The sequence below is a fragment of the Zingiber officinale genome, chromosome 4A (genome assembly GCF_018446385.1).
Source record: "Zingiber officinale cultivar Zhangliang chromosome 4A, Zo_v1.1, whole genome shotgun sequence".
NCBI classification, from domain to species: Eukaryota; Viridiplantae; Streptophyta; class Magnoliopsida; order Zingiberales; family Zingiberaceae; genus Zingiber; species Zingiber officinale.
The window spans coordinates 5,243,282-5,260,597 of NC_055992.1; the positions used below are offsets into that span (position 1 = coordinate 5,243,282).

The following is a 17,316-nucleotide window of genomic DNA, read 5'->3' on the forward strand; positions in this document are numbered from 1 at the left end:
GTAGCAGCTAAACAACTATCAATCTCATACATCTCTACAGAGGATCAAATTGTTGACATCTTCATCAAATCGTTATCCCGACAATGGTTTCATAGATTGACAACCAAACTCAACGTGTTGAACATCCCGTTAAATTTGTCAGGGTAATGATGACAAGGATAGCAGTCCAAAATAATAATAAGAAAATTTATCATATTTCGAATAGAATCAGAAATTGATTTCAATTATTGATGATTTATTATGTTTGAATTACAATCGCAACCATATTTATCATTATTTTTATATTTATTATTACCATATATATTTATATATATATATCTCATGATACTTTTCTATATAATTTTTTAATCATTTATATAAATAAATTTGTTAGCTTATACTAATATCAATAAAAAAAATAATTACGTACTTCTGTTCCCTCTTTTGTTAATTACATATTTATCCAACAAGAGATAATCTAAAACAGTAGTTACATACGTCTGTAATCAAATCATACTTATCTGAGGGCAAATCCGGCCAACCTGATTAACAACTCAGTTACACCCACATGGCAAAGGAATTTAGTTTAGATCCTCTGTCCCCATTTTTCTCTGTCCTCATATTTTATTGTCGATCGGACGGATTAGATTAAATCTCAAAGATAATTTGCACATCACGAGGATACTGTACATATTTTAAAGATATAAATCATCCTTCAGATTTAATCTGATCTATTCGATCGACAGTGGGACACGAGAACAAAGAGAAATGGAGACAGAGAATCTGAACTGAACTAAAAGGAATTGATCACCATGAAAAACAAATACAAATTGATTTTCACTCGTAAATTAATAAATTTCAAATATTAACATTTAAACACTTCAAAACACTACTAGTCATGAGATGGACGACGAACCGCCGCCGGGGGGATCGGCGGGTTGCTCAGGCGCCGAAGCGGAGGTCGGAGGTTGCACCGCGGCGGAAGAGGACTCGCCTGCGGTGGCCGGAGAGGCGGCGGATCCACGCTTCCGCTTCTTCTTCTTCTTCTTCTTCTTGTCGTAGGGGATGCCGCGGGCGTCGGCTTGGCTGACGCGGACTTCCCGGAGGTAGATGCGGATGGCGGCGTCGGCGAAGGGGTTGGACTCCTTGAGGCCGCCGTTCTCCTCGTAGGCGGCGCGAAGGCGGCCGACGAGGGCGTCGAGCGAGCCCCAGGCCTGGCGGAGCGGGCAGAGGCAGGAGGCCGGAGGATCAGACTGCCCGAAGAAGGCGCACCCGGCGGCGTGCACCTTCGTCTTCCCGAACTGGTCGAGGTACTTGAGGAACTCGATGACGTCCGCGCCGCTGCATTGCTCCAGCGTCAGCGGCGGCCGGTGGATCCTCAGGTATTGCAGGAAGGTATTCCAGTCTCGCCGCTTCTGCGACTCGTACTGGCTCAGCGGCCGTCGAGCACCCTGCTCGGCGGCGGGAGCAGAGCCGGAGGCGGTTGCGGTAGAAGAAGAAGAAGAAGGGCCCTCTCCGCCACAGGCGTCTCCAGACTCCATGCACGTTAATTAAGCGATCTAGCTAGATCACTACTACTACTACTAGCTATAGCTACTTAATTCACTGTCGAGATCAGCATCAAAGATTGTGGGAGTGTTGTCTATTGATTTGATCAGTTCTATATATGAAAGGGAATGGGAAAGAAACAAGTGAGCGATTGATTCAAGCGAAGGAGGAGGAGGAGGAAGGTGGATTGTGTTTAGCTGATGATTGAGAGAGATAAAAAGAAAGAGTCTATTTTCAAGATTAATAAACAATTGAATTAAAAATGACCTAAATTGGATTAAAATAGAAGGAAATGACCTAAACATATACTCTCTTCAAAGTTTCAATGTAAAACAATATTTCTTTACTCATGCATAATCTTAAAGTATAATTCTTGTGGCAAAAAGGTGACGCCCTGGATTTGAATGAGAATGAAATACATGTTTTTTTTAAAGAAATTTATTATCATTTCTTATGCTTCATATTTTGATACTTTTTTTTTTCTTCTCAATAATAGATTCATCACGCAAGTCAATAAAAGCACAGTATTAAATCTTAGCATTTATTTTTGAGACATGCTCACCGACGCCCTTAAATATATGGATTCAAGTACATCATCATTCAAATTCATGCTTGCGTTGAGGGTAAAATATTTAAGGGTAAAAGAAATTCTCTGCCCAAGTTTCAACTTTAATGAGCGCACACAACACTCCATGTTCCAAAGGAAACTTTAATGACATCATTGCTCACAGGAAGCATTCATTCTATGTTTTTTTTTATAAATACATAAATAAAAATTATAAGTAATTGTTGATCTGTGGCTAAGTGATCATGCTTTGTAAATGTTGTGGTCAGAGGAAATTTAAGTTGAACACAAGAATCCAATGAATGCCTATCAGTGTTTTCAAATTGTTTGTTTGTTTTTTCGACCGATGTTTATCATCGTCCAACTCGAACACTTTGGTTTGATTTAATCTCCTTTCGACTGGCCCACCAAACAACCTTAGATTCCTTCAATCATTCAGAGGCTCATGTAATCAGAGCTAGCTAGCAAAGTGATTGATTTTCAATGGCCTACTAGGTTTGTTAGCACATCGCGATAGATTGATTGCTGCTGAGAAGCTGAGGAAGTGCGATAAGTAGCAGTTGCATTACTGATGATCATGTCATTTCAGGCACTGAAGGTCAACTTAAATGGTTGCCTCTCTCTTTCAAGTGGATTGGATATCTTTAAATTTTATTTGAATTTAATTTACTCTCTTTTTCTACAAGAGAGCAGAGGTGAGTATATATACAGTCTCAATTTGTTTAAGTTCGACATGAGTTGAGTGCAGGTTTAGCTGACAGAGTTTTCACTATTTTTTGCAAGTTCATGATCTTAATTGCACACTCCAGTCTAAAAATGCATGCAATGCTGCTGGACTTTACAAGCCTGGTGTGCATATTCAAATAAAAATCCAATACATTGCTGTGGCTAAGAACACTATAACCCTCAAACTGAAATCTCTTTGGATGACGAGCGTATCAGTCAGCTAATGTGGCTTGCAATCTGATAATGTTGCTTTGTTATCCAGTTGATGAGCTTCTTTAACTGAGGTTCCATCGCATCCACCGAATTTGGAACTGGGTCTCATTGTCAGTTTTCCAGCGTCAGGTGCTACGGCAGTGGAGGAGCCTTTGTTGGGCGAGATGGCAGTGGCGAGACCTATTGGCATGAGGCAGAGTCCTTTGCTCTGAAGGAACTGCATAGCATTGGTGACATTAGTTTCCATGAGCTTCATGACCTCCTGCTCGAAGGCTAAGCTGTCATCTGATTCTGAGATGTCTGAACCACCCTGCCCTGAGGATGATAATAGAAGATTGCCGGAGCCCTGTAGGATTCATTTTAAAAAAATAAAGCATGTTGAACGAAACTTAAAAAGAATTCCTATTGTTTTGGGGAAAACATGAAATAAAAATTCCATGATGAAGAGGAGATCAAAGAAATGGAACAACCAAATGTAGCTGCTTAGTAGTTATCTACTTCCCTACTTACAAAAAGAACAATACAAATCCAATGCCTCTCATGTGTTTATGCTGAACAAATGCAAAGAGATCTGGAGCACTCACTGTTTATCTTCTTAAAACATACACAGACTCCCACATTTCCTGTTAAATAGCCTCATTCATTTGCTTATGTCAAATAATTGCGACTTCTCTAAGATATCTATAGCAAATTTCATCTCATTTAGAAGACCTTAGTAGTTAAACTCTTGTAGGTACTATGTAATGACAATAAAAGCAACGGACCAATATATAATAGCGCTTTATTATTCATCTGTTAGCGACAAAATTCAAACAACATTCCTGAGATTATAAGATAATTCATGTGAATATGTCCTTGTTTGGGCATGAGGCCATCCTGACGTTAACTTATCACCATTTAATTCTGTTTGCTATGCTGTGGTATCCAATTAATTTTCTCAAATTTCATCAAACAATTATTTTAAGGGAATGAATAGAAAGTCTTCCATAGGATAGAATGGTTATTCCAGGTGTATTCATTGAACAAACACAAACATGCTCTCATTCCATTGAGAATGGAAAGAAATAGATATTCCTAAAAAGTAAATAACCAGTTTTTTTTCTGTAGAAAATGATAACGGTGAAAACAGCATTCACCATATCTTCCATAAAATATGCAGTTATAATTGCACTACTGTAAATGACAAAGAAGCTGCTCATTAGAACAAGAAAGCAATAAGAAAAACGAGAAAAACTAAGTTCCAGGCTCTGCAATTGAGTAAAATTTCTTCCACGGACAATGGTGGACTATATATTCGAATATTGAAATTAAATGAAAGAGCACCTCAGTTTGGGTATCTGTTAGAAGGGGAACAACTGCTCCTGTTGCACCCAACCGGCTCATGCTTAGAACCTTCAAATTAGCATATTATCAAAAATAATGAGAAAATAAATTGCTGGTAACCACACACTTGTTATGTTATAAAAATGTTAAAACCTTGACTTGGAGTTGCAAGAATTTGACATAGTCAATAATGTCGTCCAACATTGATGCCTTGTCATTCTGCAATGATTAATTGCATGCTTCAGCTATAACAATAAGGTCGAGGTAGAATATAGAACTTTGGCTAGTAATTACAGAAATGACGAGTTAAGTCCACAAAGCAGAAAAATTTATGATAAAATAGTGCATCTATGCAGGCATCATCCAACTTTAGTTAACTTGAAATTTTTACATGTATTTTGGAGAATGGAGTTTGAAATCAAGAACATTTCAAATAATATCGTTAACAAAAAATAAGAAATTTTATGATTTCATTTATAAGATTTAAACTATCATCAACCAGAAGCAACAAAGATCAGATAAACAAGTTGCAATGTAGTATGTGCAACTGGACTGAAACCTAGATCTTGGGAGAATTGGGATTTCATGGTAGCTAGCATTAATAAGGATGATAATAAAGCAAAACAACGATTCTGAAAATGGAGCCCAGATGAGTTATTCACAGTTAGATCAGCATATCAAGGTTATGTTTCAATTGACAATGTCTATTCTGAGTTACGTGCCATTTGGGTGACTTTTGCTCCAAAACAAATCCAGTTTTTCACTTGGTTAATGCTATAAGATAAGCTGAATAAAAAGCTTATTTGGTGGAAGCTGGAATCTCAATTAACAGCATCTTTTGTTATTCTACAGAAGCTCAGTAGAGATGGCTGAACACCTCTTTCATACTTGCAGTTAGACTAAGATTGGTTGATACTGCATTTCCAGCTACAGTGGGATTGAATTAGCAGATTGTACTAGTTACTTTGATTCTAGGCAACGAAGGAAGGATTTCAAGAAAACAAAGCCACTCAAGCCTTGATATGGCACAAAAGGAAATAATTTAATCTTCAAGAGTGGAATATGGAATCACCTTTACATTTTAACTGACTGTAGTTATGTCAGTTACAGGATCACCAGATAGGAAATAGAAGGCAAAGTATCAGCAAATCCTGAACAAGTTGAAATTGGAGATATGTTGGATATACTTGAAACAATAGCTCTAAAGTTCAGTGACTAGAGCTCCTCATAGTTTCTGCTTTCCTAATCATTATATTTCATTTCCTGCACTTAAGTTTACTCCAGTCTAATTGTCATTTTAAGCTACTGCTCAAGTTGCTTAGCTAGTTTTGTTTTCAATTATGGCATGTCAATTCCTAGTATTTGTATTTAACCTCGATATTTATACTAAGTATAAGAGCCTCTCTTACCATTTACCTCTTTTTTTTCAGAAGAAAATGGACTGAAACCTAGACAACACACATTTGGCACCTTGTTACTCTTGTCTGAACCAGTTGAGATGATTTAACTAAGATTTTAAATAAGTTGGCTAAGATGAAGAACCAAGCCATTTTGTCCTAGATCAAAAAGCATCATTATCTCCTCTGCTGCAGTGAACATCATTAAAAAGTTGTAACAAAAATTATGCCAAATTTAATTTCAGTGAAATTGAATAAAAGACCATAGTTAAACAAGGGTACTTTTATATTTACTAGACAAGAGATTAACACATTGTGGAAGCGGAATAGGACAAACAGAAGAGAAGATTTCTAGTACCTTATTTGAATCAGGAACAAGTTCTTGTAGATTTTTCATTCTCTCTGCAATTTTTTCTCTGCGAAGCTGCACCAATTGATCAGTACATATCAGCAATACTAAATTGTACAACAAAATCAATTCATGAGCTCAAAATCTTTGGAGTTGACTAATACTAGACAGTAAATGAAATCTACAGCAAAGACGGATTGAGATCCATGCAGATGAAATCAGAACGTTCATTTTTTTCTAAACAAGCAATGTAGGATTTTTAGTTATTCTGGAGTTTCAAATTAATGAGAATCAGAACAAAGATGATTTCTACTGATATCTATTTTTCTTTTTCTATCCATTTGTACAAAAAAACAATATTTTGGAGTTGGATCATTTTCAATTTGAGTTTATGCATCTATGTAAAACTAATGTAATTTGTGGTGAAAACTTGAATTATTGTATTCAATTTACATTTATATAAGAATGTGCAACAAAGGAATAAACCCATATATATTAATAAAAAAGTGAAACAAAGGAATGAACACACATAGCCGCTCCACATTGATTTGTTGTCCATCTCTATCTTTGCTAATGTTCCTCTCAGACCATATATTTTGGTTTGAGATTTGTTGACATATACGATGGATAGCCTGTCCCAAGCTTTATTAGAGGTGGCAGTTGCAACAACCATGGGAGCAAATACTGGCATTGACCAATTTATTATCACATTTTGAAGTACTATCTTTCCTCATTCTAAGTTTGTACTCCCTATTGTAGATTGTGTCACCATCTTGCATGAATGTTTTTATCAAAATGGATAGGATGATCAATGAACTCCATCACATTGTATCCATGAAGTAGGGTTGGAAGTTGAGCTCTCCAGGTTGGATACGTGCTATTACTAGTGAGTTTGAGAGGAATTTGTGAGCCAATATGAAGGTTATTAAGGTGCTTGGGAAGGGTGTATTTTTGGTTACTTGGATGAAGGACGGTGGTGAAGTTTGAGAAGCTGTGGAGAGGTGTTCGGCATGGGAAAAAATTACCAGGTTTTGAAAGGCTTGTTGGGTTAATATGGCTTAGATACCATATATGGCAATATAACTTGTGAGGAAAACTTAAATGATTGTGTTCATTATCTATATTTACATTTACATAAGAGAGTGTAAAAAGGGAATTCCTTTAACAAATGAATGAACACATGGGCACAAATAAGGAGTGATTATAGAAGCCATGTTTGGTGGAGAATAATTCCTATAATTTTAATAATAAGGCTTCCTTTATCTTGAATTGTTATCATTTTTTAAAAAGCAATTTTGGATGGTGCCATTAGAAAAAACGAAATTTGTATTTTAGTGCTAGCACAAGGTGTGCATACACACATGCTTGTTTAAAAAAAATAATAGTAATAATTCATTCCCCCAAAAGTTAGAGCATTAACAAAAAGATCTTAACATAGGAGTACAGGGAAATTGATAGAGGAGGAAAACCATTTTATAGAAACTTTCGTAAGTTGGCCAAGTACTCTATTAAACAAGACACTAGTTAGTACTCACTCGCTCTGCAATACTATGAGGATCAGTTGCCTGCCCACGTCGAGCTCTCACGCGTGGCTTTGTAACCCCATTACAGCCACTTCCATTAGTTGGAATAGCTTGAGATTGAGTAGAAGAACAGTTCATCTGATGGCTGGTTGTGCGTCCTTCAGATGGCAGTGTCTGTTAAATGTTGAAAGACAGTATCGAAATTAACCAAAAAGAACGAGCTATTGAACATGTCAACAAAAGATCAAATAACCTGCTCTGTGCTTGAGATTCCAGCTGTTTTATTTAAAGCCATCATGTATGGCTCAGGAGGAAAAGAAGAATGCAGTCCATCTTGTTTCTGCAGTTACATTAGCTTAGCTTGGTTAATATAGAATGCTAAAACAAACAGTAGATGGGAAGTCCCAACTCAAAGCACCTTTTGTAGTTGCAAGGCCCCAGCAATCATATTTACCTGCTGTCCAAGGGAGAAAGAAGAAAGGTCATGTAGGTCATTTTGATCCTGGAAAATGTTGTTATTTGTACACATTTTAATTTCACAATGCTAGCTCAACATATAAGAACAGTATTAGGAAATGACTACAAACTTTAATTGGTAAGGATGCATCAGACAATCTGCCAAGAAGAAGACTCCCATTATCAAAGCTCATTTTTCTCAACATCTCATCATCATTATTATTTCCTTGATAGCTAAAAGGCATGTTTTCCTGTTCCATGAATGCAGAAACACTTGAGTACATAGAAGACCAAATTGTTGGTACTGAAGTAATTGAATGGCCATCTCCAAGAGTATCTGGAAATATAGATAATTCACTACTGTTGCTCTCAATCGAGCTAGATATGGCCAGTGCACTATGAGGCAATGTCGATTGAAATGCTGCAGTATCAACAGCGAACTTCTCTTGTGATAAACTTCTAACTTGTGTGCCATTGTTCACTGAGATTGAGTTTGAGAATTGATGGCCTAAATTCTGGTTTGGTAACCTTTCACTTGGATATAGATCTTCGAGAATCTCATACTTCATATTTCCATCTACAAAGATATTAGGTGTCCCAGCATGCCCTTGGACGTTCAAGTCTTCATTTGCCATATTTTTTACTATATGATTTGATGATGTAATGCCCATAGATGGGTAATTTACTTCTTTGTATGCTTCCACAGAATTAGCGAGCAAGCCATCTGTCAGAGATATGCCTGAACCATTCCGTAGTACCCTTGAAGAGGAATTTCTATCTGACCAGTTTGAAGATTGTATGTAGGAACCAATCAAGTCATCCATTGGAATGTATTCAAAAAGAGACTGGTGACCTGGAATTATAACTAAACTTTTTTGATCAAAATTTTTCCTCTTGACTTCAAAGAAAAGTAGAATTCAATTTATCGGTAAGAATCTGGCTTGAAAGAAGTGACACTGACTCGAGCACTTGAACCTTTAGTTTTTGAACAAGATTGCAGCTGTCAATGCTTGATTAATGGAAGAGTGTTTCCATCTGAGACGTTGGATGTAGTCTCAATTAACAAAGAGCAACAGATAATTTCCAGTTTCTCTCTAGCAATATAGAAAATTGTTAATCAGATCATACTATCATTTGCATCGAGAAAACGTTGACAAATGAAGATCCTCTATATATTTATGAAACTCTTGAACTAACAGAAAGTGTTTGCTGTACTGAAAACAGAAATGCACACTATGATAGCAAAGCAACAAATTAAACCTGAAAAAAAGTTTGATGCCTCAAATATGTACATACAAAAAATATTAAAATGTTCATTAGAACGTTTTTCATCAGTACGATAGTCCCTTCATATCTTTATCTTTTGAGTGGCATGTTTTTCAGTGAATTCTCCAAAAATTACATTCCAAAGCCAGCATTCAAAAGACAATGAGAAAGTTCTCTGATCTAAACATCAACGTACCCAGGTCTATAAATCTATTAGAATGAATATATATGAGTAAAGAAACAAACTTTACATTCTGGTGTCAAACTTTTTTTTTTTTATTTTCTTGTTCTCATTGTAAAGCATTGCAACTAACAATTGTACCTAATAAACACAATAAAGCATCGTAGGTAGGAGGTCCTGAGTGAAAATCAATACAAGTTGGCACTCAATGAAGTTCAACATCCATAAAATACTGCTAACTTCCTCATTGATTTGGACTCCAATTAATGAAAATATACTTCAAAGGTAACTACATTGATAATACCGGAGCACAACTGATCAGTAGCTGCATCATTCCTTTTTCTCAGTGCCACAATCAATCATTAGCTTTGCACCAATCCCCATCAAAATTCCCCAACTTACCCATCGTATAAAAAAAACACTATCTGTCCATCATACTTTTCGAGTTTCTAGTGCCTCGATTTCTTTCAAGTCCTCAACAAGTACATTTCTTTATTTTCAGAAATGAAAATCTCAACCATTTCCATCGAGTCATACCGAGGAAAATCTTACTGGGTACGAAAATCTAAAATCATAACCTAAAGACTCATGAAAAGAGGAGTTCACTTGTTGAGCGCTCATTTTAGTTGCAGCCCAGATTCCTAAACATTCCTGAATTGCATCGAAATAATAGGACTAGAAAACCCATGGGACGTCAATCGAAATCGTTTCTGACCAAAAAAAAACCCCAAGGGAGATAAGGAAAGAAACAGGACTCAAATCCACAGCAATTCCAAATGAAAAAAAAAATGAAAGACCAGTTGCATAATAGCAATCGGACGAAGCAGATGACTGAGCGACTCACCTCAATTGTTCGTCGGGCATAAGACGGAAAGCGTGCGACGATCGATCAGGGAGCAGAGGAGTCGTAGGAGAAGCAGCAAGAGCTTGGGAGCGTTGATAAAACAAAAAACCAAAGCAGGCGATGCTTTCTAAATGACTGCTCCAGCTTCCCGAGGAAGCAGAGGCGATCCACGTGGCGGATTTTTATTGGTCGCATTGTGGGGCCGGGGTTTCTATTCCCGGGCTTTGATGGCTACCGTTTTCCACGCGTCTTTCGGAAAGACCATCGGCTTTTCTAAAACGGGGCAGCTTTTAGGGAAAAATTACAAAATGCCCACGGACCGAAACGCCCCTGCTTAAGTGAGCTTGATCGCTGATTTAATGGCGTTTTTGTAACTTGATCCTCCGGATTAGTCGCGTTCGTCGCGTCGATCTCGGCGGAGCTGCGGCGGTGGGGCCCACGTCTACGTGGGAACCTGATAATTTAGGGGCTCCTGTGTAATTTTCCACGCCGGAGCTTTTATGGCCGTCTGATTCGGACGCCGGATACGGACGGCAGGATGGCGACGTCATCGGAGAAGGGTAATTTAGGAATTGCACGTCAGTTGTTACCTTAGTTTGTAAAATCGTAATCCATATTAATTTAACTCTTAAAATTTTATGAACATGATTAATAATTTTAAAAATTATGTAAAGATCATTTACCAATAAATATGTTAATAATTAGAGAAAAAATGTCATAGAAAAATTTAAATATAGATATATAAAGTGATGAACACATAAAAAGTGAAAATGATTAGTCATGATTTTATGTCTATGAACAGAATATTAATTATTTTGTAAGCAAATTCTAAAAAAATATCCAGAAGACAAATGTATAGAATTTTTCTCTCAATTTAACCAAATAAAAATAATATCCTTATAACAGCCAAACAATTGTTTAAATAATCTCAAAACTAAAAAGATAAAAACTAACTTAACTTTAATGAAAGAAGTTTAATTTTTGAGAGTTTGAAAAAACTTTAAAGAATATTTTTAAAATTAAAACTGAACTAACTTCCATTTGATATTTTCAAACAGTTGTGGTTCAACCCAAAATAAAAATTATGATCTTTTAAAACTTAACCGGTCTTACCATTCTATTAATCTTGCTCCAATCCCACTGTAAAAATTGATCCCAAATGTTCTTAGATCGTTTGGATATTTAGAAATTGTAGGATCCTTTTACAAACTATGCTCATTACTATTTGCAATGTAGCTATTTAAAAATATATAATGACATTATAAGTCTTATCTCAAATTAGTCAGTGGACATTCCTTCATATCATTTTTTTACTAATGAAATCAAGATGACAAAAAGATGAATATGCTTACCTCAGTGTCCTGCCAATTTATCCTAGACTAACACAAAAAAAATAAATCACAGACAACTACTAATCTTTGAAATAATGACTAACATATAAGGGAGACATTTATCTCAACTTTACCAATTTACGAATGTAATCAAATTGCGATAGATGGTGATCATATGTACAATGTCCAACTACTGTACAGATTTCATTCCTGCTCGTATTCATCACATTTATCCATCATTCTCTTTGAGGTCAAATGAAAGGTTTTTTGATCAAATACATTTTACTGCATATTTAATAGCACAAGGGAGTTTTATTTATACAATTAGACACATGAACGCTAGCATTCGACTGCAGAAAATAGATCGTCCAGTGCAGCGTACAAAGGTATAGCAGCTTTGGGCGGATCTACTGTCCCCAGAAGTATGTCAGTAGTAGTAAGATAAGGGTCGCCATAAAAGCGTGTATTAGCATCCAGACGGGTCACGACCACGTTGCCTTCAAGTGAAACTCCAAGAAAAGCACCTGCTTTACAGCAAAATGGAACACATTAACCATTGAATGTGAAAATGTGCACAATAATTATCATGTCATTCTTGAGAGAATGAAATGAACGAGTTCATGATAAAATGGAAATTAGGGAAGTATATCAGGAAGATTCCAAATGTAAAATAAATACAATCATATGGCACAATTCAGCAGCAAGAGCAGCAGATGAATAAGTCTATCAAATCTTTCTTGCAACGTAGTTACCTTTGCTACAACTGTAAGTGTAACACATGCCTGACCCTTTATCTCCAGCTCTTAGATCTGCTTCCAAGACTCTACCAATAGGCCCTGCTGCAGCACTAAGGCCAGCACCAAGAGAAAAATGCATGCGGCTGCAAAATGTCTTGACTGCTTTGGAACCATGAAGTACGATGATGTAGTCCATCAACTCCCCTCCAATCTAGTGTTAGTTAAAAAAACAGAAATGATCAGATGAGGCAATCACTTAACCTTAGAGTTAGTTTGCTGAATAGTCATACTCCAGGAAAGTTAAGAACTAAAGGTAATTTATAATCTTCAAATTGCTAAAAAAAAACAGACGAACTCCAATATAAATCTTTGCCTTGAGTTCATTTCATCGTTCAGAAAATGTCTAATGTAATATAAAACAACCAGGAATTTGAAAAGTTAATGGAGAAATAAGATCATAGTAGCCATGGCTTCAAATCTCATGTTGTGCAAGACTGGTCGACATGTACCATTCCGATCGATTTAGAATCCAATATTGATCAACATAGACAACCTCTCATGTACCACCCGTGTAGTTCATGCCAATAAGTGTGTTGTGTTGACCCTCGACATGCTTTTGCATGCTTCAACACACATCAAGCTGATTTTTTTGAAGTTTTTTAGCTTGTTTTCCAAAATTATAATTCAATTGATTGTCTAATTATTATTTTAAAACTATACAAATTAAGTAGAAGAAAATTATAAGAGTAAAACTTAACATGAATTTTTCTCAACATGCACTGAAGTAAAAAAAAAAAATCATTTCTACTATAACTATCTAAATTGATATAGTTTATTTAAAGTATAAAAAAATCAATGAGAGAGAATTAAATGAGTAAAACCTATCTCAATTCATCTTGGCACATTAAACACGTGTCAAAGCATGTTGAGTATCAGTACAGTATATTATTATAAAATTTAAATTTGATTATCAATCTAATTGCAATAATGTTATCTTTAGAAGTAAAATAACTAGGTGAAATGGTATTAAAAGACTAAAACTCATTCGAACTTATATTGACATGTTTTGATGTGTGTTAAAATGTATCTAGTATCAGCAAAACAACTATCACATTTTTATAAATTCAAAAAGTTAGGCCACATACTTCTTTGCATTATACAAGTGTGCACTCAATTATGCTAGTTATGTACTTATCCATTGGGCTAGGACCTCAAACTTATCCGTGCTTCAGCATCAAAACTTGTTGACACATGATGGCAATGTGGACAATTGACAAAAAAAAAAAAAAGAATTTAGAAGGCAACCATCAGATGGTATCTCAACAAGCATAGAGGAAGGTCCAAGGTTTGAGCTTGAGATGCAAGAAGGATGAGCGAGCAGTCCTCTCATCAAAACAACAATCCTAGGGTTTGCAAGTAATCAGCTGACCAAAATATTGTGACCTATGTGACTCCTCGTGCAAGTTAGTTCACAGAGGAAAAGTCATTTTCCCAATTTCTAAAGCTAGGATGACCTCATATTAATATTGTTAAATAGAAGCCCCTAGCATAAAAACAGAAAAGTTTATGAATGACTGCGAATATTTACCCCAAGATAACAATGGAAATATGTAAAAAATTTCATTCCAATGTGAAAAATAATCTATATAGGTATTCAAGTGAAGAATATAATCACATATGAGAAGTAGTATCCTCACACTATTCAAATGCGACAACCCCTTTGCATGGTTCAAGAGGTTACCAAAGATTGAACAATTAATGAAATATTAACATTTTTATATCAAAGGCACACTACAGTGTGGAGGTGTGAACATGTTATGTGGGTGAATATTTCACTTGCATTTTGACCCTCTTCTCTGGTAAATGTAAACAAAGTAAATTTCCTACAAAACTTAAGTCATAGGTCATGAATACTGGTAAGGCAATAAACAAATAAATACCTGCGCTCCCCAACCTAAACCCACAGAGGCAATGGAAGATGGTGCAGACCACGACCCATCTGACCTCCTAGCAACAACCAGGCCTGTACCTAATTTATAAGTAAGAATAGCGCCAATTTTAGCAACTGTCAGGATAGCAAGCCCTTCTGCTCCATGAAGGACAGCTAGAGGGATAGATTTTTCAGGATTCAATCTGGCAATCTGCAAAAGAAACAAAAAATTATTTATAGTGATATATCAGAAACGCATGGTTAGAATCGAAATCACAGTAATACATTGGTTATGCTCATAGGCTAAACAAATGCAAAAAAAATGGATAAGCACCTGGCTATAGCTTTTTAAAGTATTTGCTGCCTTGTATATATCATGTTCCATGGATAAACCTACAGGAAGATTCAACCACCCTCTTGCAGATGTCCAGTCCAAAACATCATGCTTTGCTGATTGCACAGCATTGCTAATTGAATTTATTAATAAGCCTTGCAATGGATCTAGCCTATCATAGCATGCATCACACACTCTTTGAGGATCTCGTTGACGAAATCTGACTGGTAACAAACATCTTCCTTTTGAACATGCTTTACAAAAAATATGACCACAAAATCGACAATGATGTCTTCCACGAGTAAGCGCTGTAAAAGGTAAAGCACACTGCATACACACAGAAGTATGGCTATCTGGTAGCCATTCTGGAGGATCTGCTTCCAGAACTGCTCTATAAGCACTGTAGTTGACGGCCTCTGCCTCGAGAAGTGGTGGTGCACTTGGTATGTACACAGATGGATGAAGGAAACTACCACCACTATCTTCAGAACCCAAGAACAACGTAGTTGAGGTAGAATTTTGCTGTGGTTGAAGGTCACCATGGTTTTTGTTTCTGCCAGTAAGAATAGCCACTATGCCACCAAGAACATTCTTCAAGTTTACCTCAATTTCCTTTCTAGAATGCTCTGAATTGCCATGATCTTTAAATGAATCAAATTTGTCTGATGGGCATGTGACAGATGATAAGTTATTTGAACCCTTCCATAAGCATCTAGGTGTAGAAGGCAAACTCTTTTTGTCAGGGGCATCCCAGGGGTCAGATTCAAAGTCATTTACAACATAATCTTCTTTATCAAGATCAGATAATGAAGCATATCGATGCATCCCTCTTGAAGTCGCCATTCATTTACTTAAGCCTCTAGGATTACAGATCAAGGTTTAGAATGATTCACCTACACACCATTTGTTTGAAAAGTATGTGAATATGTAGAGTTCTTAAGAGGAATTTAACATGCATCATCATACTAAAATCATGGAATCTAAAGCAACATAGACAAGATAGAGCATTCAACTGAAATATACTACTACGGCTACTTAACTTTCCTATTAGGAAATGGAATAGATAATCAAGATTTGATTGCAAAGACCATGAATATTATTAAGAGAAAATTATAGCAAACATAAACCAAACAACAAAAGGAAGCTTAGCTGATATCTCCACCAATTATGGCATTTGTGATTACACACTAGGAAATGTATCCCAATATAAATAAAATTTATGCATTAGGTAATTTCGGGCTCACACTACATATATATATCTGGTTACCGTAAGCAGTCTTTTTCCAAATAAGCAAAAACTTACAAAAAAAAAAAATCTGAAATGGCAGACTAATTCTGCTATAAGACTAACAAACCACAATTATCCCATGGAATGATGTCTGATTCATCACTATAAAATTGGGTGTTCAACAAAGTTAGCCCAAAAATATTCAGCTAAAAGACTCAAATTCAATTGGTAAATATCTTTAAATTGAGAATTACTAAAAGTTCATTCCCCTTAACGAACCAAACAAGAATTTCATTCAAAACCCATCAAAAATCTATTTCTTTTGTTCAAATAGCACATTAAACATATTGAAATTGTACCCAAACCGTGCTTAAAAAAATCACACAACGGAATAAAATCCTCATCTAGAAAAATATACCTCTCGTTCAATATTTCACCTAAGGCAAGAGAATTACGAATTCCAATGATCCCCTTTTCGTAAATAGCTATAAAAACAAAGTCCGACAGATGAAATCAAAGATACAACAGGGAAAAACTACGAAATACAGTATTTTAGCAACCCTAATTTCATTAGAAGCCCCAACATGGACGCGGATATACAAACCATGAAGTAATTTTTGATCAAATGTTAATTTTTTTTAAGAAAAAAACATCCCTAAAATAACAACCTTATAAAAAGTTCATAGAAGCAGAAGTTTGTGCAATCGACAACAAACCTAATTCACAAAGAACTCTAAAAAAAATTTACCGAAAGCATCAAAACACAGGGGTAATCATCAAATTACAGAGATCAGAACGAGGAGATCGATGGTAAAGGATTATTTTTTTTCTCCTACCTGCAAAGCGACTCAGGGAAGAAATTCCAGCGTCGGAAGACAACGATCCAAAAGACGCAACGCGCTGTCGTGCCGTTGTGGATAGGAAGCAGTATGATATTACAATTCGACAAGGATCCGACCCGATTATCGTAGCGGGCCGGGTCTGATTAAGCGGGCGGTTTCCCTTCTCTATTTTGCCGAATTGAGTAATGCTCTCCTTGTCCTTCGTTTTACTTGCACAGCTTGAACGCGTATTGGAGGTGCATTTGTACGATTGTTCCATGGAGTGCGAAGAGTAAAAGATTGAGTTTTTTATGAGTCGGATGACCAATTTTTGTAAGTTGGATCATGTTTTTATTTGTCTTTTTTGGAGTTCTCAGCAAAATTTTTGAATTTGATCATGTTGGTATCCTAAAATTATTTTGATGTGATCAAACAAGTTAAGTTAAGTTAAGTCAAGTCCTATTGTATTTAATCTTATGTCTAAGTGTACAAGAATTTAGGAGCACAGGACGTCGAGCAAAAAACGTAACTATCGAGAAGGACGACACGGGAAAGAGTCGACGGA

General features: G+C 36.2%; 3 protein-coding genes across 10 annotated transcripts; all 3 read right to left on the reverse strand.

Moving 5' to 3' along the window:
• Nucleotides 1-852: 852 nt before the first annotated feature.
• On the reverse strand, nt 853-1,520 carry LOC121973080 (protein LIGHT-DEPENDENT SHORT HYPOCOTYLS 5-like). The gene has a single exon (XM_042524670.1). It carries the CDS (start codon nt 1,518-1,520, stop codon nt 876-878), a length of 645 nt encoding a protein of 214 aa, XP_042380604.1. The 3' UTR covers nt 853-875.
• Nucleotides 1,521-2,830: 1,310 nt separating this feature from the next.
• LOC121969358 (bHLH transcription factor RHL1-like) lies at nt 2,831-10,528 on the reverse strand. Of its 7 annotated transcripts, none has more exons than XM_042519417.1 (10): nt 10,371-10,528; nt 9,055-9,173; nt 8,211-8,932; nt 8,078-8,125; nt 7,877-7,963; nt 7,636-7,797; nt 6,110-6,175; nt 4,508-4,573; nt 4,355-4,423; nt 2,831-3,377 (listed from the first exon to the last, which is right to left on the reverse strand). In XM_042519417.1, the coding sequence occupies exons 3-10, from the start codon at nt 8,901-8,903 to the stop codon at nt 3,039-3,041; spliced, it is 1,530 nt and encodes a 509-aa protein (XP_042375351.1). In that variant the 5' UTR covers nt 8,904-8,932; nt 9,055-9,173; nt 10,371-10,528; the 3' UTR covers nt 2,831-3,038. The 7 variants fall into 7 exon arrangements, with proteins under 7 accessions (XP_042375351.1, XP_042375348.1, XP_042375347.1 ...); XM_042519414.1 differs by having other exon boundaries at nt 8,042-8,125; XM_042519413.1 differs by having other exon boundaries at nt 8,042-8,125; nt 9,041-9,173.
• A 1,310-nt stretch (nt 10,529-11,838) lies between these two features.
• LOC121969359 lies at nt 11,839-16,881 on the reverse strand. 2 transcript variants are annotated; one of them, XM_042519420.1, is made up of 5 exons: nt 16,767-16,881; nt 14,703-15,595; nt 14,379-14,579; nt 12,454-12,649; nt 11,839-12,225 (listed from the first exon to the last, which is right to left on the reverse strand). In XM_042519420.1, the coding sequence occupies exons 2-5, from the start codon at nt 15,543-15,545 to the stop codon at nt 12,041-12,043; spliced, it is 1,425 nt and encodes a 474-aa protein (XP_042375354.1). In that variant the 5' UTR covers nt 15,546-15,595; nt 16,767-16,881; the 3' UTR covers nt 11,839-12,040. The 2 variants fall into 2 exon arrangements, with proteins under 2 accessions (XP_042375354.1, XP_042375355.1); XM_042519421.1 differs by having other exon boundaries at nt 16,679-16,768.
• Nucleotides 16,882-17,316: the final 435 nt, after the last annotated feature.